Below are 26,255 nucleotides of genomic sequence, written 5' to 3' on the forward strand. Positions count from 1 at the left end.
ACCATATAGGGCAGTACTTGTACAAAGTGCTCTTCCCTTGTACACTGCCCAGCCCCATCGAGCCTGGCCCTGCGTACCCCCACGCGTGCAAATGCACACATCTGAGATACGTGTGCGTGCATATAGCGCTTCGGCGAATGCGTGTGTGAAGGGATGCATATATTTATGATACATATTCTTTTCTGTTTCCCGCGTGGATGTAGAAAGAGGGAGAGAGGGGGTGTAATCGAGAGTGTGCAAAAGAGTATTTATGGCTCCGCGAGTCCGGAGAGGAGCTGATGAGCAGTATCACCGTTTGGCTTCAGCAGTGTGCTCGCAGTCAAAGAGGCTGGCTTGCATTACAAAGCCTGCCTTCGCTGCCTCCTTGCCTGCCTGCCTGCCTGCCTGCCTGCCGGCCGCGGGAGGAGACGGGGCCGGAGCGGGAGGGGGCGGGCCCGCCGCGCTATGCAGATGAGCGGCGGTGACGGACAGCTCTGTTTTCCAATGTCCCTCAGAAACTCGAGTGCTCCTTCCCTCAACTCTTCACTTCAGACTCTATACTTCCCCCAAAATACAGGCTCGCAGGCGCTGGGGGAGCTGGCTGGGAGAACTCCATATGCAGCAGCCACTTTTCTGATTTCGGGGGCTCGCTTCTCTCTCTGCCTCTCTCTCCCCCTCTCCCCTTCTCTCTCTCTCTCTCTTTCTCTCTTTATTAACCCTCTCCTCTTCCGTCTCTCCCAGATGTCCTTCCCCTCCCGGTTAGATTTCTGACCGCTCGATTTATTTTCCCTTTTTGGGGGGTGTTCTTTTTTTTTTCCTCCTGTTTGTTTTTATTCTGACCGGGTGCGCATGGGGGGGAGCATATAACAATTCTGATTCTCTACATAACTGCACAGAGCCAACCGGGGAGAGAGAGAGAGAGAGAGAGAGAGAGAGGGCGGGCGGGAGAGAGGGAGAGGGAGAGCACGAAAGCAGCGCCAGGAGCAGCGGCAGCAGCAGGGCCGGTCACCCTCGCCCCCTCCCTGCTCCTGTGCACGCCAGTGCAAGCCATGTCCTATCCTCAGGGTTACCTCTACCAGCCCCCCGGCTCGCTGGCTCTGTACTCCTGCCCGGCGTACGGGGCGTCGGCGCTGGCGGCCCCCAGGAGCGAGGAGCTGGCCAGGTCTTCGTCGGGATCGGCGTTCAGCCCTTACCCGGGATCGGCAGCTTTCACCGCCCAGGCGGCGGCCACAGGCTTCACCAGCCCGCTCCAGTACTCCACAGACCCCGCCACGGGATTCCCCTCCTACATGGTAACTACCGAAGAGAAACCCTCTCCTTCTTCATTAGCATCCGCATTCTCATCCTCATCATCTTCAGCCTCTCTCCTCACACACTCACCATCAGCCCCCGACACCACGCCGCACAGCCGGGCGCCCCGCACCGCCTCCGCGCTGCCGGCGCCAGCCGCGCACCGCACTGCGCGCCGCCTCGCAGCTCGGCCGGGGCCGGCGGAGACGCGCGGAGCCGGGCGGAGCGGAGCGGAGCGGAGCGGAGCCGAGCGGAGCGGCGGGCCGGGGCCGGGGCCGGGGCCGGGGCTGGGGCCGGGGCCGGGGCGCCGCCTCGCTCCGCGCCCCAGCCGAGCGCCGTGCCGGCGGGCCTGGGACCCGGCCTCGCCCCGCGGTTCGCGGAGCCCTGGTTAAAGAAATACGGATCGCCACAGTCAGTTGGGTTGGATGCTTTCATTCTGCCTCCCTCCCCCCCCCGCTTTCTCTTTTTTTTTTCTTTTCGCTGTGGTAGGATAGGGGAGGGTTTATTTTTTCTTTTTTTTCTTCTTCTTTTTTTTCTCTTTTTTCCCCTCTCTTTTTAAGTCGGTGTTTAGAGGCGCTGCGGGCTTTATCCCCGTGTGGTTTTATTTACTTTCAGTGTGTTTTGTGCTAATGGTTTAACTGGATTTTAGGAATGAAAAGGAGCATCTGTTTGCGATCTGTGAGCTTCGCTTAAGCCCAAGATGGTTGTGGTGGCCGCAGTTTCGGATTTCACTTTCTTCTTACTAGTTAAAAGGAGCATTTGCAATTGCGTGTGTGTGTATTCTGTGCATAAACTATATAAATAAAACCATAAACTATATAAATAAACTGCACGTCTAGATGGTTATGTAGTTTTATAAACACACACACACAGAGTCAGACACGTATCTAGTCCGTACACACAAAGACCTGTGCCCGGAATTTAAGACTGGAGCCGCTGTCGAGACCCTAGGAGGGGATGGCAGCGGGGTAGTTCGCTCTCCCCGCAAAGTGACAGGGAAACTACTTGCTTTCTGTCTGTAAAACGCGGTGCATAAATTGTCGTGCAGTCTTTATTCGGGGTGGTATAAAAGATCTGAGGATCTCGCTTGCTTGTTTTTCCTGTTGAGAAGCAGTAGGCGAGGGGCTGGAAGTTGCAGCGAGGTTGTGAACTGTGCGGGATATTGGGTGATGTTGCGCCTGTGACTCGCCGATCTGTGGGATTCAGGGACGTGCTGAAAGTTGGCGAGTTCCTTAGCGATATCTTTAACTTTTCTTGCATTATGCAGACTTAAATAAGCGCAATTTAAACGTTAAAGGGCGAATTAAAATGCTAATTACATCGCATTTGAACAATTCGAAACGGTGCATATCTTCTGATTTGCAAATTGGATTTGCAATGCATTAGTGCAGTGAATTGCTAAGTGGCGGCTTTGTTGTATTTTCTATAGCAAAAAAGGAAACATCTTTTGAACCTTTGAGAGAAATGTAGATATCAAGACACTACCTGTAGGGCCTTTAAAATGTCTGCGCGGTTCAGAAATTATATTTGGGAAATATTCAATTACAAGGAGCTGAAATTGGTCAGAAAGATTAAAACATCGCCGATTTTAAGCGCGTGTGCCTGTGCCTGTGTGCTGGGCGGAGGAAGGAGGGGGGGAATCGCAACTTAATGGCCTTTGGGTGCTGCTTCTCCCCCTCATAGAATATGGATACAAGACACCATCCCGGGGAAATACAAATATAACCGCCGATCTCGCCTTGACAACTTACTAATGGCTATCAGCAATAACAAATTGCCAACCCCACCGTTTTGTTCTGTCCAGGGCTCCCCTTACGACGCCCATACGACGGGGATGACCGGAGCCATCAGCTACCACCCGTACGGCAGCCCTGCCTACCCCTACCAGCTCAACGACCCCGCGTACAGGAAAAACGCCACCCGCGACGCCACGGCCACGCTGAAGGCCTGGCTGCAGGAGCACCGCAAGAACCCCTACCCCACCAAGGGCGAGAAGATCATGCTGGCCATCATCACCAAGATGACCCTCACCCAGGTCTCCACCTGGTTCGCCAACGCCCGCCGGCGGCTCAAGAAGGAGAACAAGATGACCTGGGCCCCGCGGAACAAGAGCGAGGACGAGGACGACGACGAAGGCGACGGGGCGAGGAGTAAAGAGGAGAGTCCCGAGAAGATGCCCGAGAGCAACGAAACCTCCGCGGAGGACGAAGGTGGGCGCGGGGTGACCGCGGCCGCGGCGGGGTGGCCCCATCCCGCCCTGTCGCGTCCCCCCGGGAGCGGGGCAGCGGGGAAGGGGGGGGGGGGCGGCGTTTAACAAAAGCGACCCCAAAACGTGTCCCGTCCCGTCTCCTCCGGCTGCTCCGGGAGCTTGTCGCCGCGCAGTGCCGGCGGCCGGGGCGGGCGGGGGGCGGCGGGCGGAGGTGCCGCGGCGGGCGGCGGCGCCGTGCAGGGGGCAGGCGGGGCGGTGCGGGGTGCCGCGGCGGAGCTAGCCCGTGGGGATGGATGCTCCTCGAAAGGGGATTGCAGGGAAAAGGCCGGGACGGCGGGCGTCTCCCTGCCCGCCGCGGTGGCGGTGGCGGTGGCCGTGCTCGCTTCTCGCCCGCTCTCTTTTGCCGCCCCCCCTGACTCTGCCTTTCTGTGCCCGGCGGACCCTTGCAGGGATCAGCTTGCAAGTCGACTCGCTGACGGACCACTCCTGCTCCGCCGAGTCGGACGGCGAGAAGCTGCCCTGCCGAGCCGGCGACCCCCTCTGCGAGTCGGGCTCGGAGTGCAAGGACAAGTACGAGGACATCGAGGAGGAGGACGAGGACGAGGAGGAGGAGGAGGAGGAGGACATCGAGGAGGACGACGGCGGCGGCGGGGAGCGCGACCCGCCGGCCAAGCCCGCCACCTCCTCGCCGCTGGCCGCCGTGGAGGCCCCGCTCCTCGGCCACCCGCACGCCGACGCCGCCCGCAGCGCCAGCAAGGCGGCGCTGGGCGGCCGCGCCTCCCCCGGCCCCCCGACGCCGGCCAGCAAGCCCAAGCTCTGGTCGCTGGCCGAAATCGCCACCTCGGACCTCAAGAGCCAGACCCTGGGCCAAGGCTGCCAGCCCGCGCCGCTCTCCTCGGCCACCCCCGCGTCCGCCCCGCACAGCGCTGCCTACTCGCCCTCCTCCCTCCTGGGGAGGCATATTTATTACACCTCACCTTTTTATAGCAATTATACAAACTATGGGAACTTTAACGCTCTCCAGAGCCAGGGAATCCTGAGATACAACTCCGCAGCAGTGGCTTCAAACGAGGGACTAAGTCAGACTGTCCTAAACGCCAGCTCTGTCCACAAGCAGAGTAGTGACTCTTTGAAAACGATCACTAACCAGCTAGAACAACATTACAGGCCCTCTAGTTATGACTCTAAGAAAGGTAGGTGACTTGTTTTTGCCGCTTTCTTCCCCCTTTCCCTCGCCCTCCTTCCCCGACCCGTCCAAGTCCTTTATACGCTGTAGATACTGAAACCTTCTCTGGAGAAAACAGTGAGCGCACTGCCACCGCCACCGCCGAGCGAAGATGGGCAATAGTATGATCTGGGGATTAAAAACGGCACGCCGCCGTCCTGTCGATACCTGCCTCTAAGAACCGAGAGAGGAAATGTAAAAGACGACTTTTACATCAGTCTCACAGGCTGCAGACGCAGCTTTTAAAAGTCACTTTTAAAAGGAAAACTACACACAAAGATATCCAGAGAGCACTGGTGTCATTGCTTGTAATTTTTTTTTTTTCCGACAAACTGGTTTTGCTCTCTTTGTTTCCAGTGTTCTCACGGTTTTTTGCAGCTTGAGGTTCTGATAATTGGTGACCTTGGACGTGAATTTACGTGGGGCGTGATATTTTTAACTGGGTTTTTGTTGGTTTTTTTTTGTTGAAAAAGTTTTGCACTAATATAATTGTCAGCTTATTCTAACAAAACACTCGAGATACGGGCAATTATAAAATATTGGCCAGCCTTCTAAACGACCTAGCTACCAATTCCGGGCGGGTGAGGGTTGGGACCTACACACACTGTATAATCTAGTTAGCTGGCTGTGTCCTGTGACTAACTGGCGGTTATATTTTGACAGATCCCACCGAAGTCTGCACAGTAGGAGTACAACCATACCTATAGAAGTGCAATCACACAGCAATGCAAGTAAGTGAGAACATTTTCTATTACACTGATCATTTGGCATCAGGTCTAAGACACGCTGCACAGTTCTAGACTTGCTTAACGTTAATTTCTTGCTTCATTACTTAAGAGTCTGATTACGAAGTAAGACACTCTTTTCTGCTGTTTTTTTTAAACCTCTCATTACGGCTTTTCTCTCTCGGGTTTCTCTTCATTTTAAAGTCAGGCTAAACAATTCCCTCACCTTGCATACTCTTCGCTTGTGTAAGGCAAAGCCGTAAGGACTATTTAAATGTCACGGAAAGAAGGCTTTAGAAAAAAATATTTTTGAAAGTATTGTTGTTTTAAAAAAAAGTGCTTGTGCTCACGTGGCAGTGCTAAAATTGTACATTCTGAGTGAGGCTTCACACAGCGACCGGGTGTTTAAAAGAAAAGGGGACAATTATTAGAGATCGACATGCATCTTAAGCAGGGTGTGTTATCTGCGAATTGCCTCTCGCATAGCTAGCAGTGGCACTCTTAATACTTCCACTACTGAGGGCTAAGCAAACAACAACAAAATCGCCTTGCCGATATTTTTTCAACTAATTCTTTTGCTAGAAGAAATTCGACGAGTAAGAATTTTGCCTTACTTCCTTTTTTTTTTTAGTTTAATGGAGTTAGAATGTAATTGAAGGATTTTTGGATGATCTGGTTTTTCCCTTGGTCCACAGGTAGGTGTCACAATTGCTTTGAAAAAAGTCAGCAAGCCATCATCTCTCCCCGAGCTAATATATATAACAAATCTCTAAATCCGGATCACATCTTGTGCCACTGTATAAAAGAAGACCACAGAGCACTATTAAATCTTCAGACTCTAATTATTAAACCAGAATTTTGTTGGACATATGTGAGTTTGCTGGTATAGTATAGTTTCCCCAATGTATGTGTGACTTTTGAAAACAGATCTGTTTTTCTCAGGATATCTTGAATTGATCACTTCATTGCCACGGTATATATTCGATAGGTGTGATAGGATTTATTGTAAAATTTATTTGTAAAAGATGTATACAGTAGAGATAATAAAGATGTGATTGGAGAACTTGAGTCCTTACAAAGTGGAAACAAATTTGATATTTATTTTTGTAACGATATAAAGCTTCTAGTAATTTATGCAAGTTGTATTGCAATGGAATCTGAACTTTTTGTAAATAAATTTTGCCTGGTTTTTATTTGAAAAGTTGATGGTTATACAATCTTTGGTTGTTTAACGAGAATTCTTTACTAATTTATATCTCTAATTGTAAATAAAAACAGACTAGTCTGCAACAATATGGTGTTTTTCGTTCATTTCCCCCCAAATAATAATCTATTATTTAGAAAATGATGAAAGTTGTCATTTCACCAGTACAGCTTAGACCATGAAATAAGTAAGCAATTTAAATATGTTGCAAAGATATGCTTTGCATAAATTAATTCCTTCTGGGTTGTTCCGTTATACTTAAGCTTTAAATACACACATGTGTGCAAATACGCATTTGTATATATACATGCATAAGCATAGAGAGAGTGATATGAATACATGAATGTTTCTTATAAACTATTTATGCTGGGTGTGAAGTAGCTTTTTATTTGAGTTAACATTCTTTAAATCCACCATTTCTGGGGAAAAAAAAAGAATCATAATCAGCTACGGCTCATTTCTACTTTCTTTGTTTCTGCTTCTGGCTAAAATATGCAAAGGCAAAAAAAAAAAAAAAAAAGATAAAAAAGTCCAATTCCTGTTTTTTATTATTTCCTCTCTTTTTCTTCATATCAGTAAACCGTATCTTTACAGTCACATTGGAAATCCACTTTGATTGGGCTCATAAAATCAGCTAACTAATCATTTTAATTTTTAGTAAAATAATGGGAATCCTCATATAATATAATTTCAGAAAAGAAACGAACAATCATTTATTTTCCCCAAAAGATAAATTGAGAGAATATAACTTACGGTTATAAAACAAGAATAATAGCTTCTTAGATTGCCCTTTAATCAATCATACACTTATTTTTCAAGAGGCTCATCTATTTTATTCCATGATTAATAATGTTCCAGCGTGAGAGCATTATTAGATCCCAGCAGGGGAGATCCTGAATGCTTTTAGCTGCTTTGGAATGGTCAGTTGGGGTTCATTATGGTCTGATATTGGACAATTTATAAAATCTTGTCTAAACATCTGCCAGCTCAGATAGGCCGATGTGTCTGAAGATGGGAAATTGCTGGACCAGTTGATATTGACAAACGGATCTCTCTCCAGTGGCTTTTTGTTCAGTGAAAATTAGTGGCCTCTTGCTCAGGTCTTGTTAGAAAGGGCATTTGAAAGTGATCTTAGATACTTCAGGCATCAGCCTTGGGAATGTTAACTGGATAAAGAGCTGTGCTAGTCTGGAGTCAGAAAATATGTTGTGATTATATTAAATAGGGGAAAATGAAGCTGTTTTTCTTAAATACATACAAGCAATTCCCATGATCTATCTTCCCCTGCACCCCCCCCCCATATTTTACCCCTATAAAGATGTCTAACTGATTGAGAAAATGCATGTGTTTTTCAGCTGATAGGGCAGAAATTAATATTGTAATTCTGGAAAACTCTGGGATCCATCCAGCTGAATATAAAATGCTGAAGATCTTTGCAGCTGGAGGCCTACTCATCTTCTTATGCTGTTTGTAGAATGTTGCTTCTTTGCTCCTGTAACATCCTGTTTTTCACTGAGGTAAAATGCAATTGTATCTGCGTGCAGTGTGTAGTACAATTAGACAAACAGCTAAGAAGTAATTCGGTTTTTTCCCTCCAATTTAGCATATGATGTAGATACAAATATTTACTGTAATCATCCTTGACCGTCTTCACTGTGCACTTTAGGAAGATTTTATGGAGGGACTTTTTATGTCGGGGGAGACGCTTGAACTTTCTTTTCCCCACTCTTGCTCCTACTCCATCCGCCCCCACCACCCACGTTTTATGTTCCAGGTCTCTGTGTACATTTCAATTGGTAAAAACCAAAAGCTGTGGCAGAGATTAAAAAAGGCTAACGACATTCCTTTGATGTTTATACGCCCAAAGACTTATAAAAGATTTCCATAATTTACCCACCCTTGCTAGTATTTAGACCTGGATTTCTTTCTGGAAAGAAAAGTAGAAAGACTTGGAAAACTCGCTTTTAAGTATTCACTATGTATGTAAAACCCAATGGACTTCTCTCATCCCCTGAGAAATTCGTGAACGGTTCGTGGATACAGATGGGCGACACCTAAATGATTTGGCAAATAAACTTATTTTTTAACAAGGAATTAATGGGCAAGAACTGCGTATTCAACGTCGTTGGAGATTCAATACACAAAATTGAAAGCAGGAGGAAAGTGTAGCCTTGCTAGATTGTTGGCACAAATAATGTGATTATTTCAGTATAACAAGAAAGAGGCATGAACGATAAAATACATCACTTTGTGTACGGTTTATTTCATAACGATGCTAATCAGCCCGCTGGGATTAAAATCTCACACCCCTTTCTATATTTACTCCCTCTTTCCCCACCCCCTCCCCTCTTTTCTGTGCTGGTTTCGGAGCGGGAAAGACAAACCCTCCCCTCTTCGGGGCCAGAGGTTTCATTAGAGCTGATTTATTGAAATTCAGGCTTTAATCTCAGGTGGGATCCCGGAGGAATTGGCGCTGTCGTCAAATAGGAAGAGGGTCGCTTTCCACTTTGCACTTCCTGGGCTGCTTTTTTCCTCGCTCCCTGCAAATGTCAACATTTGTTCTCAATAAGGGAGTTATTGTTTCAGGAAAGCTGCTCACCAACTGCCTTTGAGAGCGCAAAGCAGCGTCGCCCACCTTTGTTTGGCTGGAGACTGGGGGAAGGGATGGGGACGGAGGTAACACGCAGCCCAGGCCAGCAGCGGACAGACAGACAGGCAGACGCGGGAATTGCTCGCTGCTGGAGGGGCACGGGCCGGGCTAAGGGGAAAGTTAAGATAAAGCGCAATGGGCGCCGGCGTTTCCCTCCCCGTGCCATTTGCATCTTAGCCACCGGCGTGCTTAGCCCCTGTAAGAGAGGGGGAGACGGCAGGAAAAAAAAATAGTAACAAACCCACCAACAACAGAAAAAGAGGACTGCCCTCCCAAACGTCCACACGCGGAGGAGGTCTCCAGTTTTGGGGGGAAGGAAGGATGATTTTCAGGTAAAGAAACGAACTGCAAGGTGCACCGCCTGATTTAGCCCTAGCTGGCGGCACCCACTTCCCTAATGGGCCATCAATTACCTCCCGACGCGGGGGGCCGGCAGCCCCGCTGCCAGGAGCGGGAGCGGCCCGGGGCCGGGGCCGGGGCCGGGGCCGGGGCCGGGCAGCCCGGAGCGGAGCGGATCGGCCCGGCCCGGCCCGGCCCGGCCCGGCCCGCTCCGTCGCGGTCCCTCCGTGCCCAAGCTCACGGGAAAAACGCCCACACCTCTCGCCACTGGAAGTTTCTGCCTCGTCACATGTTACATCTCACTTAAAGGCGGTTCAGACTCACCGCGCCGCTGAGAAACCGTGGCAGGGGATGTAATCAATACCGGGAGGATTTTATTGCTTGTTAACTTTTGGGGAAAAAAACAAAACAAAACAAACCCCCAAATAAACCAAACCAAAACCCACCAAAAACAAGAGGCGGAATTTACATATAGGTCGATTCGTTGCCTTCTGCATTCAGACATTTCTCGGGTGCTTGGGCAAGCTTCTCACGATCCATTTAGTCGAAAAGAGCCTTTCCATTGTAGGAATTCAATAATGACGGTAAAAAGTATTGTTATTAACAGTAATATTGTACATTAAGTAATATGATGTTCACCCCTTTGTTTTTAATCCAGTAACTAACAACTCAGGTATGTTTCCGGCTTCTAAAGAAATAAAAGCGAGGCAAAAAAAAAAAAAAAAGTTAAGAAACAAAGGGATCCACGGTGAATATTCAAAGCACCCATGCATCTAATCCCTGATTATTACTCGGCGGCTCCGAAGCAGAGTCTTTATTAAAACTACAGAGGGAAAGCGCGATCGGCGGGGCACATGCCGGCAGAGAGGCAGCTCGGAGCTGCAGGCAGCGATCTGGAGGCAGGCAGGCTTGGAGGAGCCTTTTACCTGTGAGCGTCCCGGCCGAGGTGACAGCCGGGCTCCCGCAATCTGGCCCCGTGCCCCACCCCCCCACCCGTGACTCACGGGGGAATGTCACCATTTCACGTCCAATCCGGGCCGAGCCGGCTGCATTTTCCCTAAGCAAAAGTAAGGGACGGAGGGACGCGGCCGCTCTGCCTCGGGGGCGGCCACCGTAACTTTGCTCCTTTCGGGACCTGGGGATTCAGAGGAAAGGAAAGGCGGGGGGGGGGGGGGACGGTGACACCCCCGCCCGGCCCTCCTCGGACAGGCAGGATCGCAGGCTGGCAGCGAAAGTCACTTCTGCTCCACCCGGGCTTGTGTCATCCGTGACGGGGGATTTCAAAATACTCCCGAATATCTGGGAGGGGAAAAAAAAAAAAAAAAAAAAAAGAAATAGTCGTACTGCTCCTCGTACGGCGGCAGTGTGGATACTGTCTGTGCTCCGGCTCTTAAAAATCGCCCAGGAAAAAAAATAATAAGTATGTGCATTTTTATAGGGAGATAAATTGACAATTTATTGTGTATAACTTCTGATCAATTATTAATCGTTAGTGTCAACAACAGGGTTATAATTACCTTCAGTTATTTAAAGGAATATTTATTTTTTCTTCTCTCTGATCTGGTAATTAGTTAATACTCTGGAGTAATGAATTCAAAGCTGATTTGATAATGATTGAGACAGTTTTTTTCCCTCTCTTTTGGCAACCCCTCTCGCGGAGGGGGGGGGGGAAGAGGGAGGTGTCTCCCCCCCGTTTGCAGAAGAGTCCGTGTAAAGGCAAATTGAGGCGCGTCTCACTTTTCAGACCATAAATAACGATTCTGGGAGGAAAAGGGTGAAATGACAAACAAATAGAGCGCAGCTGGGATGAATAAGGCCGATCAAAGTTAGCGGGGGCCGACGCTTCCCGCAGCCGGTATGAGCCCCATAAAGGTGCCAGGAACTCTTACCTCTCTCCCCGAGATCAAGGGCGAGGGGGAGAAGGACATTTTAACCCCCTGACGTCTTTTCGCGAGCAGAGAAAAAGGAGAAAAAAAAAAAAAGGAGGAAAAGGGAAGGAAGGAGCTGAGTATTTGTTGTTTGGGGGAGTCCCCAATGTCTTCACTATCGCACAGGGAAGGGGAGGGGGTGCTTTACCTGGGCGAAGCCCCCCGCCCAGCCCGCGTAGGATGCGCGGGGAACGGCGCAGCGCAATGCGGGGTTGGGCTCCGCTCCTCGGAGCGGGAGAGCGCGTTTAAACCATCCCGAGCCCGGCTCAGCCCTGGGGATGGGGAAGCAAGAAATTATTACTACACTGTTTTTCCTCCTTGCGGGAGCTGGGTAGAGCTTCACCATGAAGAAGAGCAGCAAGAAGGGCAGCCCGCAGGGACCGTGGCTGCCGCCTTGCCCCCGGGTCTTGGGGCGTGGGTAATCCCCTCCTCTGCGGGCCTGGGACCGGGCAGCCGAAGGTGAGGTAACCACTGAAAAGCCCCTCTCCACCCCGCCATACACGCGTGTGGCGCTGAGCCGAGGTAGCAGCTCCGTCGTTGCCCCCTACCCACCTCCCCCCGGCTTTCCTCCAGACCCCCACTGCACTCAGCGTCAGGCCAGGTCTCGGAGCCAAAAGGACTTTTCGTTTTTAGCGCGATGGGGCTGCTTTAGCGCAGATCTGCGTGAGATGGAATACGTGTGCATAATATTATATATAACAGTTATATGTTTTATATAGAAAATGTTTCCCCCGTGCAACAAAACTGCAGTGGGAATTGCAGTGCAAAATGCAAGTTTTAAAATTAATTCATCCTGACAGGTTTGACATCGCCCGGCTCCCTTTTTCCTGCAACTCCGTCCGCAAATGAATGCCGCTTCCAGAGTGTATGTTTTAATTTGTCACATCAAGGCAATAAAAGGCAGCAATATATACTTAAGCCAGTTAACATTGTAATAACAGGTTTAAAGGAGCAATTAAATGGTAGTGAGTCGCATGTCTGACTTTCTATAGGCATTACCACATCAATGGTACCTTTTAGACTGACTATAACTTAGCATGATTGTCTCAATTAGTTTAGCTACATGATAGTTATTGTGAACTCTTTGTGAGTAATCAATGTTACGCAAGCTTATGGGAAGGAGTCTTTAATAGGGGTGAGCAGCAGCTAAGTAACACGGACCTCCTATTTCCAAAAAACACCTTTCTCTCTCTCTCTCTCTTTTTTTTCCCCTTCCCCCTCTCCTATTCATTTCCTTCCCCCAACCCGAAAGAAAGAAAGAAACGGTAATTTATAGTCTTATAAATCTGTTTCCGAGATCGGTGTAGCTGAACGTGGATTTACAGGCAAATACGGACTTCTGCCGCGGCTGATGAACGAAAGAGCCGCTTCAGCCCAGCGCGGGTGGCGAGGCACCCCTGCCACGCTTCTCCCTTTTTTTTTCGTGGTGTGTGTCGTGGCTGTTCATTGTCACGATTCAGCCTCGAGCCACAAAGAACCTTGAGGGATGCTCACATCAAATTACATGTGTGTACATAACACTTACGGGCGCCTAAGTTTCCCCTTGCTGACTCCGGAGCCAGTCCGAGTCGGCGAGTTGCGGAGAGAGACCCGTGTGTCCGTGTAAACCAGAAACGGGTGTGTGGGTGTGTGTCTGTCAGAGCGAGGGGCAGAGGGAGGAATGACTGCAAAGCGGGGTTATAAATGCGATATAATGCGGAGAGAAAGGTCCTGCCGGAGCAACCGGCCGTTTAGTAACTTGTTAATTCTTCTCCACCTACAGACTCTCTCATTAAATACCGAGCCACGGGTGGCTAATGCAAAATACGGAGGGCTGCAAATTTAGTGGGAGTTGCATGAACTGCTTCAAAACACTAACAAGTTTGTAATGTTTTCTGTCACGGGGGAAAAAAAAAGAGCGAGAGAGCGTGTACCATTAAAATTTAAGATAAACAAGATGCAGGGATGTTTCTGTTGGTGAAGTTATTCTCATTAGTCCTAATAATGTCTAACCATTAGACAGGGCTGGAGTCAGCCTCAGTCTCAAGATTTCAGATCTGCAAGCTTTTTTTTTTTTTTTTTTTTGCATACACATTACATTTCTGTCATGCTTTGCAGCAGAACACGATATCCCCAAAGAACCCAAAGAAGAAAAAAAATACTCTGACAGCAACCATTAGTTAAGAGTGCAATGAATAAACCCCTTGCACAAGAGTATCAGGACTAATTAAGATTCTGTTTAGCAGCCCTGGATGGAATGTTAATGTAGCTTTGACTAACTGGGAATAAGCAGGGGGAAAAACTGCATTTTAAGAGGAATGCTGGGGTGATAACATCTCTCACTTCTTCTGTCCAAGGTCTGCCCAAGCCTGTTACAAAGTCATTATCTCAAATTACTCCTGTACTTCATTTTTAGAGGGTTTGGGCAAGATCCCCTGGCGTTGAAGCGCTGCCTAGAGCCTCACAAAGCCAATACTCTCTAAGGGGATAAAGGCTGAATCAACCCACTATCTCTACCTTCGAGAGTTTGCTGGTACCAGTTCCTTGGACAAATACAGCCAGGATTCTGGAGGCAGATTAGGATCTATTGCTGGCGTCTCCTCGCAAATCCCTAAAGGGTTTTTGACCCTTTGAAGTTTCGTCTATTTTGCTTACACAGAAGTTTACATGATTAAGTCAGGATTTTACAAGGCTCAACAAGGCAAATTTAGTCACCTCGGAACACTCAACACCAAAAAAAAGTAAAATATCCAGTTGTCCTGTTACTCATTTAGCTCCAGAAATACTAGCTTACTGTGATATTTACAGCCATTAGTTTAATGAAGGAAAAAAAATTCTGTAAGACGGCTTCAGCAGGGGAGGGCAAAAAAATCCCCTTCCGCCACAGAGTTGGTTTATTATTATTATTATTATTATTATTATTATTATTATTATTATTATTATATTTTGATATCGCTATTCCTTCCCCCCCCTCTTCCCAATGATCGTAAATGCAGCTATGTTTCTTGGAGAGCAGATAAAATTTCCCGAAGTCCTTTCCAGTCTTTCTACCATTTCCAGCCTGCCTTCACTCCTCCTTATCCAGGCACTTGCGTTTTTTCACCGTTGAGCAACAAGCCCGCCTAATCCTTCTCTCTGAAGTAAACTTTTGCAAACGCTTTACTTGTTAAAAGCAGCCTCGCATAATGCAAATCTTTGCTTGGAAGGAGAGGGCTGGGAATTGACAGCGTAAACAGGAGAGGAGGAGCAGAGCTCTTTCTCGGGAATAGCTACCTATTGAAAGAAGTCCCCTGCAATCAGAGCGGGAGGGCTGTAGCTAGAGGCTGCGGTTGCATCTGGCCCACCATACTTGTATCGTCTTTTGTGGAATACAATCAGTCTCTTTTTCTCTCTCTTTCTCTCTTTCTCTCTTCCTCTCTCCCACCAGAGGGAAGATCGCTCTGCTAATGGATTACTGCTGCAGAGTTATTTTCTATAAAGGAAGGAATGATCCGTTCAGGCTCAGAATAATAATAATAATAATAATTAATAATAATAATAATTAAAAAAGAAAAACTAAACAGACCTGGCAAGCTGGAAAGTTTCTGTAGCTGCATCAGTGAGTTGCAGGGACAACAAGGGCAATCAAGCAAGCTGCAGATTTCTCTTCCTCTATTGATTTATAATTGATGAATGGATTTTCTTGTGCAGCTGCAGCGTGGTTAAAAACTATTGAAGAGGTAGGTGTCCTGGGAGGTGTTATTTTGTAAGGGAGACAGTTAGGAGTAACTGGGTGCGTTTATCAGCTGGAGATCTGAGCAAGCAACATGATTACATTAGCTGTTAGTGGCCAGGATTCAACTTTCCATAGGCCTCCAGCACCTGCTGGAGGTGACTCACATGGAAATGGGTTGCTGCCGGCCACATCGGGGCATTGATCTGGCACAGAGCTCCCCATTGATTTCAGCGTGGAGCACTGCACCCATCCCAACTGCACGCCAGGCACCGCTGCCGTTCTGGCAGAAATCGGTCAGGTCTGCTTTTGCAAGAGAAGGGGGAGCAGTATCTGGAAACATTTCTCTCTCTTACACATTTTAAGGAAGTGGAAGGGATTTTCATGCCCTTTAAGATGGGCATATTTCGTATTTCTGCTGTGACTTTTCCCCCTCCCTGTAGGGATGTACCTGGTAGTTAAAGCATTTGCAGTGTATCTTAAAGAGAGAGAAGCCTTAAAATGGGTACCAAGAGATATACAAAGCTGTTATCGTGCCTCTGGATTGTGGGTGTTTACCACACGTCTGGATGAATTTTAGGACCTGGTCCCTGAGTGGGGTCTTTCCATATGTTCCAGATTCACATTGTAAACCATCTGGGCTTCAGTGTGGTACCTTGTTTTTGTGTTGCTCTTTGGGAAAAAAAAAGTCTTCAGAAAGGACAGGCCTCTAGCCATCAGGAACTCCCTGCACCCTTTGTAAAGAAGCTTAGGGCTATATTCAAGAAGGGGACAAGATGTAAATGGAGTAGAAAAGTCTTATTCGGCTTCTTATCCTTGAGATCACTTGGCTTCAGAATTGTGCTCTTTTTTGACCTTAAATGCACCCAAGAAATCATGTGCTGTCTTTCCTATGTCTAGAAAGGCTTCAGCCTTCCCAGAGGCAAGGAGATTATGTATGTCCCATGTTTGGGAGGCTGACCCCAGCATGCCTCCACCCCATGTCCTTGAAGGGCTCAGGCTGGTACACCCTTCCCAGGAAGGCCTAAAACCCCAACTGCTCACAGGAGGTGGTCATCCTTGCCTTCTCCAACACACTTGAGATGGAGTTGTTCCTGCTGGTGACAGCACAGCACAAACCCCACACAAAACCTTTGGAGCAGGGACAGAAACCTAGTCCCAGCAGAGCGACTTAGCTTCTAGGCAATGCAGCCATGTCCCTGCACTGCCTCTCACTCTCTGGCACTGTGTTCCTCACCTCCTTTTTCTGCACAGCCCCATCAGAGAAGGGGGAGTGAGACCCCCTCCCTTTCTCCTCTTCACCTCTCTGTGAGAGAGGGGGCACAGAGACTTTTTGGTAGAGGCGAGCTCCAGCATACAGTCATTATCTTCCCTGAGCTCTGAGTCGTGCCTGCCTGTGGGGGGAGCAGATTTAAGACACTTTTTGCCACTTTTTGTATTACCTATCAGATAGCTGCACACAGGTGAGGTGGCTTCATGCCCATGGAGAGGGCTGCTCTGGACGCAGCCCCCCACAACAGGGAGCTGGGGGGCAGCTGCCGAAACGCAGGTGAGGCTCAGTCCCACCGACGGGGTGGTGAGAGGGAGCACGAGGGGGAAGCTACAGGATTTAACTCCTCTCTTGCTCTTCCTGCTTGCTCTTCTGCTGGGTAGGAAGAATCTTATTCTCAGCACGTATTTCTTCTGGGAAAAAAAAACCCACAAAAAAACCTCCAAAACCTCCCGTGCCGTGCTCAGCTCTACCTGTTTCTACAGATAATGAGATTTTCTTCTTCCCTTTTTTTTTTTTTGGTGGGTTTTCATTTGTCTTCTGATTTTGGAACTTCTTTTGTGCCAAATTTTATACTCTAAGTCTGGGAGAGAGGGATTTATTAATAAAGTAATGAAATGTGGAATACTTACCTCATTACTCAGTTCCAGGATCCGGGGCTTTGAAGTAAAAAAACCTCAACCAAACAAGCATGAGATTTCCTGTAAAACACTGAACTCTCACTTTTTATTGTTTAGTAAGTTTAAAATAGTGCCTACTTTTAAGTGACTAAAGTCTTTAAGTGACTAAAGTCACTTAAAAAAGTGACTTTAAAATATTATTATTGTCGGCAAAGTGACTGCATAATTACTTTTCTATTTCTCCATGTTTAGTTGGTGTAAACGACTGTAAGCTAGACCTTGCTTCATTGGCCTACATACATTTTTTTAAATTCTCATGAGAGCTGCAAAATGTGGTTATGGAGGAATAAAAATCTACTTCCTTTGGATTTTTTCATAGTAAATAATTTGAATTGTGGAATATTATTGGTGAACATGTTAAGAACACATCATTTAGCTTTCATATGCTGAATTTGGAAAGTTGGCCATTACAAATAAATTGTTTACATTTTTTTACAATAGTTACAAAAAACTATATTGCAGAATCCTCCAAACCGCCTTCGTGCAAAGGCCTTTCTGAATTACAAACACACATAATTCTACTTCAGCTGACTTCAGTGGGAATTAAATACTCAAAAAGTAGCATTCAAATGAACTTTTCTTTATCTGTAATAGCAAGAATGAAACTATAGTCCTGCAATTGACATAACAGGAAAAAATGTTTACACAAACTAATAAACAGGAGAAACTACTCAGTTAAAAGCACAACTTTTTGGATGTTTTAGAGGACTAGAAACAATAAAAATGTCTATGGAAATATGGTCCTTAATATCCTTGAAAAATCCATACAGCTGAGTCCAATTTCTGTTATTGAATCCAGTCCTAAAAAAAGTGGTAAAGTTGAACTATTCATCCTTAAGTTATTTTAAATTAGTGTGCGTATAAGCTTATTTTATTAATGGAGTAGGTTTGTGATTCTGAAGATAATAAGTCACAGTGTAAATCCATAGTAAACTTGTTTTCAAGCTAATGAAAGGATTGGACAGCAGATAAATCTGTACATTTTGTTTCTGGTTTTTTTTTCCTTTTATTTTATTCTAATCCCTTCTATAATGCCTGAGAATATTAAGCATGAATGCATTAGGTGCCTGTGTGAGTCAGTGGGAAATATGGCTTCAGTCATCTTCTTCCCTTTGCTTCCATTATCACATCGTCATTAGAATATTATAATGTAAAAGTTTATAATGAATATGCAGTAAAAAATCAGTTGTGAGAAACAGCCTCTTTTAAAATATGTCAAATCACTCATCAATACTGAGAAAACAGTTTCTAACATTTTCCTATTGTGAATTAGCTATTTTTGCATTTCAAGATAATAAAAGAGTATGCCAGTTCTAAAATCCAAAATCAAAAATGCACAGATTGAATGTAAGCCTATTTAATTAAACAGAATAATTGTTATTTGGGAAATGCCATCTTTTTAGTGGAAAATTGCTACCTTTGTACAGAATGAAGTCCAGTGGAAAAAAACTGTGTGGTCATATAAATAATTACTTTATTGTAAAACATATGCATAAGAGGACAAAATTAAGATCCCACAGCCATTATTTGTGTGATATCCACACTTCCAACTGCTTGCATTTAAAAGCTAAATAAGTTAAATGCATTTCTTTTTTAAACTCTCTATTTTTTTATGCTGTAATACATAGGATTCTCTGAATCAGGTCATGTACTGGAGGACCATACTCCAGGTGCCTCTGGAGCCCAAGACTGTGATGATCATGCCTCCAAGGCACACTGGGCATATGACAAGGAAGGCTATTGTCCTGAGCTGGAGCTGGGGGGGTTCGGGGATTTTCTTGCAGAAATCTGCTGTGAGGCACTCCTCCATCTCCAGTTCTGTGCCATAGCTTCTCTCCCAGTCTGTGATTCCAGATGCAGCTGGTTAGTAGATCACAGATCAGGTCAGGCAATTGCATTTGATGTGTGTGGGTCATATGTAAGACCCATATGTAAGAGAGAAGGAGGTGGGGGGGAGAGAGAGAGAAAATAGCACTGCCTTGCAAATGTGTGAGGCACAAGCACAGTAAAAGGAAGATGTGTTGGGAATCAAAGGGTACGAAATGTGTGAGATCTGATAGCTCCTTATGTATGTTATTTCCACATTTTTAAAAAAAGATAAAAATAAGTTGTGCTGTAACTACCTCTTACCATCTATCATCATCAGTAAGAATCCAGCATTTTTTGTATACACCTCATTAGCTGAACTGAACAATCAATGTATTAGGTAGTGTCAGGCAGAGGAGCTGGGACTGTGCTGGCTGCTGGGAGCCCAGCCTAACCACGTTCTTTTCACCTCAGTTGCTGAAGCCATCAGATGTTTCTGGAACAGCATCTACTGGTGGTAGAGAAAGACTTGTCAGACAGACTTAGCCATTACAGCAATTAGTTGATGTAGAGAGTAAAGAAGGGCAGCTCTTGTGACTTAGACTGAAGCTGGGAAGGTAAATACCTAATATTTAGAACACTCTCAAGAGAAATGTGGTGTGTTTATATACAGGAGAGAGGAGGAGGAAACCACATTTCTACCAAAATCAGAGCTTTATAATGTTCAGCCAGGATTTGTCTACATCCTGAGATGCAGCTATCAACTTGTAATATAATGTTGGCAATGCCCAGGTTAAAGGAAAACTATATATTTGTAAAATATATTTTACCTTGAAAGTGTGACATCACATTAGTGTAGCTCTACAGAATTACATGTTAAACATATTAATCTCTCCAAATATGCTAATAATCCATGAATCAATACATAAGGATCTATGAGTTGACTTTAAGGGAATACGGTTGCCTTTATCTAAGAATGTAAACACATTTAGAGGTATAATAGATAAACCATGATGAGGTTAGGCTTTCCATCAATTCATTTAAGATTTATGCATGCAACTGCTGTTATACTCTGTAAGCTTCTCCTACATGAATCCCTGGAAAGGAAACCAAAATCTTAAGATAAAACAATAAATATATTCTTTATCCAACTATTCAGAGTTTATTGCCATGTATAAAGAGAATGGGATAGACTTCATAATAATTTGAGAAAAAGTCCTTCTAAATAAGGATTTTTTTTGCCTAAGTTGTTAATAAATGAGGCTTTGCAGTGGTAAATAGCTATGTGCAGTGGGTTTTCAACAAGTGCATTCAAGATACTAACTTGAAGAGGAACCTGGAGCACTATAAAGTGTTCAAGCCATTTTCATCTCAGAACTCTAAGTACATTTACATTTTTACATGAGTATTAAGTATATTTTGGGTGAAAATAGTCACTGATGTTACTCAAAAGAGATGTTACTAAGATGAATTTGGCCCAATGAGTTTAATGGGAATTTAACATGAGAAATAGATCATGTGTTTGATGTGATTACATACAAACGTAGGTAAACAGAAAAACTTTGAAATGCATGAGAAATAACAATGCTAGCAGATGGTTAAAAATAGATAATACTCAAAAATGAACACTTATATGTATATATATGCTACAGATGGAGCTGGAAATGAGATCCCTATTTAAAGATGGATAGCATTTTCTTATATAAGATTCTGGTGTGTTTCTTATTGTTAGATGTAATCATTCAGACAAGAATTTTTATGACTGATGTCTGCCTCACACTGCATGTCTTGCTTTTACATAAAAAGAAAGCTTCAGCAAAACAGTTTAACAGTTTCCAGGAATGATAGGGAGAAATGATTTGGTTTACTAATGTTAAAAATCTGTGACCTTACTGAATAAAGTGCTTTACAGTAAATGATGTAAATTTAGGAAGGAGGGTATCTTGAGGCCAGAAAGAGGTGCACGTTTTTGCTTTCCCTGTAAAAACACACACCCATTTGGCAGAGTTTTCATTGGGTATGCTTGATATAATAGCTTATAGTTTAAATCTTTGTAGATTTCATCTGTAGTGTGTATGTTCAAGGCTGGCAATCTCGGAGCAGAGCTAAGCATGTCATTCCCTATAATTGTTCCTCTTATGTGCCTCAGTAACCCTAGAAGCGAGGGCAAGAAGACTGTCTTTTTTCTGCTCTCATTCCTCCTTCATTGCCGCATATCTCACTTCAGGGCAGTCTGAAGAAGGACAGATTAAACAGCCTTGAATAAAAGTCTGAGTGGGGAGCAGAGCTGGGACAGGGGCAGGTATCTGCAGGACTGAGGATCTGAAGGAGGTGGCAACAGGCTCTGGAAGAGGTCATGGACAAGGTCAGGCAGTAGAAACAAAAGAAATTAGGAAGAGAGGTGACAACAACTTGTGCAGAGGAAAAGATAGGGGTAGAATACGACAGGTTAGAAAAGACTGTAAAAGGTCTATAGCCACTAAAACACATCATCTTCCAGAACCTGGGGTAGGACCCAGGATTTCTGTTTTTCAGGGTTCTTCTGCTACTTACTAACTGGGATGTCACTGGCAGCATAAAACTGTTATTCCCCATAGCAGTGGGTCCACAATCACTGCTGATTATTCCCTTGTCTCAGGTGATAAACTTCTGTTGGAATTCAGATTCCAGTGCCGTTGTCCACAATGTGAGAACTGGAAAGATTTCATATGATTAACATTTTTGTCAGACTAAGAAACAAAGAAGTGATTATCTTTTTTCTTCCCTAGGCCCTGCATCTTCCCACTTGTTTGTCTGCTGGATAGACAGATCTCTGAGAACATGGCACTGTTTCAAAAACTAGCCTTTACTTGTGGATTTCCTAACTTTTCAATATTTGGCCTTGCAGCCCCCAATGTTTTGCTTAAACTTGATTCTTGAATGCAGCAAGCGATAGAAGAAAATGACACAACTGGGCTTTTTGTCACTCATCATCCATATTATGACTGTTTATATGTGTGTGTGTGTGTGAACGTACACCTATACATGCTTTATATATGCATATATATGTTGTTATGTGTTCTCTGTTTTCATATGTCTTTTTGTGAGCTGAAGATGGAATAAAGAGTAGCAGAGAGTTACATAATCCTATAAATAGTTACTCTGGTGAAGTAATTTACCTTATTTGAGTGAGGACTGCCAAATCTAGCATGAGAATTTGTGACATTGATGTTATTCAGATGTGAGAGTTTCTAGGATTGCAGCTATTGGCTGTAGCTATTTAGAGACTTTCTGTTTCTTCCAGCAGTTAGTGCTGCAATATGCTGTAACTAACTGATTGCAGCAAGGCTCCATGCTAAATTTATATATACAGAGCTCCCATATCTGTCCAAAAATGTATGCAGATAGCTAGTGTCAATGCAGGCACCGAGCCATTTATAAGTTTAAAGTTACTGGTTTACATTAACATTTTCAGGATTTGAGCCTTGGTTATTTTGTTGTCTTCCTAAATGGGAAAGGGATATGCACAAGTCAGGGCTAAACTGCCAGATGTGTTAGTCTTGCCAAAGCATTTGTAGTGTATCTAATGCTTTCCTTGAGCCAGTTGGTCAGTCAGTCAGTGATTCTCCCCCCAAAAATTACTCCTAGGGAGGAAAACAAACCTAAGAATTTAGCAGCAGAAAGGGTATGTAAGAGAGAAGAATCTACTTTTCTCTTGCTTTCTTTCAGCTACTCCAGAGAAGTAAAACATGACATAATGCATATAAAATAACAAACACCTAACCCTTGATGCCATCCAAGAAGTAACAAAATGGAACAATAGGAAATCATATGAAGGAAAATTTTAAGGATCTCAGTTCTCAGCTATGCAGATTAATAATCACACCAGCAAGAATTCAGATCTCTGGTTTCCATGTATGTATACACATATCCCCGTTTCTCCTGGTATTTTACACACATGTGCGCACACACACACTTCTCCCTTGTATAATGGAGATTGTTACTTATGCATATCTGTAGGAAAGTTTCACCTCAGATGCTTCATTTCAGAATGTTTGGTGATCTTTGATTAGTATTTATGATGCCAAAAGAGTTATTTCAAAACATTTTTGCAATAGTCAATCTACAGCACTAAAAAAAGTGTATTATGCCATATAAAACCTGTCAATCTAGGATAATTTAGGTATCAGATTAGGGGAGCATCATTATCTAAAAATAATGTAATTTTCATGAAGGCGATTCAAACTTGCTTGAATAGGCCTGACCCTGGTACTTTCTGTGGCTTTACAGTTAAAAAGTCCTCACTTTAATGTGCTCCTGCCTTGCCAGTAGCCATGTGTTGTGCTTCTTTGACACTGTATAATAAGGTTTCGCATGTTTTAAAAATTGATAAAATGTTGTCTGGATATGGGAAAGATTGAGACAATAAGCAAGACAAATTTAGGGGTAGTTCCTCTGCCCTATCGACTGACTCACCATGCTGCACAGGATGGTGACCTCAACTGCTTATCCCCTCTACGACTTTGTCTCAGACAGGGACCAAGGCACTGCAGTACGCTGAAGGAGCTCTGTTCTGTTACACCCTGTTGTTTGCCACCACGTTACGTCAGGGGATGTAGCATCTGAGGGGGAAGCTGGCTACTGCTGGCTGGAGATATCTTTCTTTCCACTGAAGTCGCAGGGAAAGAGCAGTCTTAGGCTGGGCAAATCTCACGCTCATGAAAGAATTGTGCTCAGGTTTGGCTCTAAGCAGGCAGTATTTTTTTTGGTAGTATTAAAAACAAATGAAAACAGGCACAGAGAGCCAAACTGTGTAGGACTTCACACTAGAAATTCAGAGGATTTCTTCAGGATGCCTGAGGACATCCATATGGGCTGACAGAGGTCCGGGGAGAATTCAGTTTTGTCTTCCCAAGACTAAGGAGCTTGTGCCTGACATGGGGAACTGGGGGCCAGCTCTGGGGAGCCAGGCGTGCAGATCCTGCTCCATCCGGAGGGATGGGGCAGTTGTGGCTGCATCATCTGTTTGCAGCAGTGTCGTGCTCGGTTTCACTTTCACCCTCCCAAGTGCATTCCTCTAGCAATCCCCTGCCCCAGGCAGCTGTTTATTTTGCCTTTGTCTATAAGCCAGCCTTAAAAAAAAAAAGAAAAGAAAAGAAGAAAATTATTAAAATGAGAGATAATGTCTCATAAGGGTCCACTATAATATTTTGCTTAAATATCTCTAGATTTTATAGGTTTCTCTTTATAGACATTAATAGTGTTTTACACAACAGGTTTTCAGAGTGAGTATTGTGGACATTTAGGTTATATTGTTACAATAGCCCCTTATAAGCAAAAATGAAAATTAACAGGAGCTAAGCAATGCATAAAAAACCCCAAACATAATACTGTTAGAAAGTGTCTTAAATATCACCAAAATCCTGGGAGCCTTGAGAAATATAAAAGGAAAAAAAATAGGATCAATTAGATACAGTATTTTGTGCTTTTCCCCTGGAATTTGTTGACAGTCATATTTTTGAGCTATTTTTTACAGTCTGCTTTGTTACTGATGGAACTGGGTTCTTCATTATGTCAGTTTAAGCAATAAACCCCTACCAAACCCAGGGGCATAACGTGCAGTAGCTAAATATGACACTTCTTTAGACTTCTGTCAATTGATTAAATCAAGTGGGTTGTGCTGGTTTGCAGACCCTACCGAAAGTTCACTGAAATTGTCAGAAAAATCCCCCTTTTATTTAATTGAGATGTGGATGAAGTTGTGAGTGGAGGTATTTTTTCATGTTTAAAAATGTTTGATGATAAGAATTTATGCTTTGACTTTTCAAACCCTTTCTTGGCTTTAGAAGGTGAAGTGGCTAATGCCTTGAGTATTTCGACTATTCAGGATGGACAATATGCTCAATCAAATTAATTGACTGAGCATATCAATCAATGTCAATGATAGGTAAAGATATTTATGCATACTATTATTTTTTGAGATTGCTTGTTAAATAGTTTTATGAGTGCATTTAAACAATAACCTGAACACAAATGTATTCAGTATATCATTTGATAGAATTAAATTCTTATCAGAACCATGTGACTGAACATCAAAGTGACTTGACAGCACTTTTGGTGTTTTAGTTGAACTCAGTTGACCTTGAGTTTTTTGTTGTTGTTGCTCATTTGTTTGTTTGCCCCCCCCGCACACCCCCCCTTTTTTTTTTCCTGCAAAAGAATGGAAGGTCTAGTTTGATAATTTGGCCAAAGATATTTACTTCATGGATTACATTATGAATTGATTATACCTGTAGTTAAAGAGGGAGGGTGAATTCCCAGAAAGTTAACATTTCTTGTTAAGCAAATATGGAATATAGATCAACTGCAAGTACCAAACATGATGAAAGTGAATCTGGAATTTCTTATGTCTCCTCTAGCAAAACATAAACAGATGCAAAATGTCCAACATAATATTTTTGGTCTTGTTGATGCTTGTTGTTATACCTAAACTTCCAACATCAGGATGAGTTTCCTACATACTGAGAACTCTACATTGTGCAGCTTCAAGATTTTTTTTTTGCAGAACTTTATTTAACCTATGACCACTCTAGAATAACCCTTTGAGCTTTATGTTCATTACAGTAGAACATGAAGAAGGTCCTTACACCAGGATAAATTCACTTAGCCTATTTATTTAGCTTAGCCATTTGTATGTATTTGGTTGATGTGAGACATTGAAAATAAATCAGTTAATTTGTGCCATGATTTAGTGCATTTAAGGAGTCTTGTAATAATAATAACAATAAAAAATAGAACCTCCTAAGAATTTTCTTTGTAAATTGAACTTTTGAATAAGTTTACTCCCTAGCTAAATCTTACTTAGAGAGTTGCCTTCCTTTCAGGACAATCAGCAAATCCACACAGGGATATTAGTCTTATTTCATTTAATCACCAAATCCTAACAACTAAGTATTCACTTAATTAAAGGCACTCAAAAATTCTGGCCAGCTGTTTCCTGCCACTTGGCTGAGGACGGGGTGGAGAAAGACAAGCAATTCAATCCTCGGTAGCTCTCAGTTGTGTTCAACATAATGCTGCCACATAATTATACTTTCATAATTTTATTCCTAAACTAGAATCTGAATCCAAGGTGGCTTCTGTGACTTATGGGCTTAAATTCTGACATGTTTAAATTCATGTTGTACACATGAAAATTTCCAGAGATTTTAGTAACCATATCAGACTAATTCTTTGTTTTGTCAACTGTGCTTTCTCTTCCTTTTTTTTTTTTTTAAAAG

At 44.3% G+C, this 26,255-nt stretch overlaps 1 protein-coding gene across 1 annotated transcript; it reads left to right on the forward strand.

Moving 5' to 3' along the window:
• Positions 1 to 510: 510 nt before the first annotated feature.
• On the forward strand, positions 511 to 6,671 carry IRX2 (iroquois homeobox 2). Its single transcript, XM_072852941.1, has 5 exons — positions 511 to 1,271; positions 3,074 to 3,479; positions 3,928 to 4,671; positions 5,367 to 5,434; positions 6,124 to 6,671. Exons 1-4 carry the CDS (start codon positions 1,029 to 1,031, stop codon positions 5,408 to 5,410), a joined length of 1,437 nt encoding a protein of 478 aa, XP_072709042.1. The 5' UTR covers positions 511 to 1,028; the 3' UTR covers positions 5,411 to 5,434; positions 6,124 to 6,671.
• The last annotated feature ends 19,584 nt before the right edge of the window (positions 6,672 to 26,255 follow it).

This window comes from Ciconia boyciana, chromosome 2 (assembly GCF_034638445.1).
Source record: "Ciconia boyciana chromosome 2, ASM3463844v1, whole genome shotgun sequence".
Lineage (NCBI taxonomy): Eukaryota > Metazoa > Chordata > Aves > Ciconiiformes > Ciconiidae > Ciconia > Ciconia boyciana.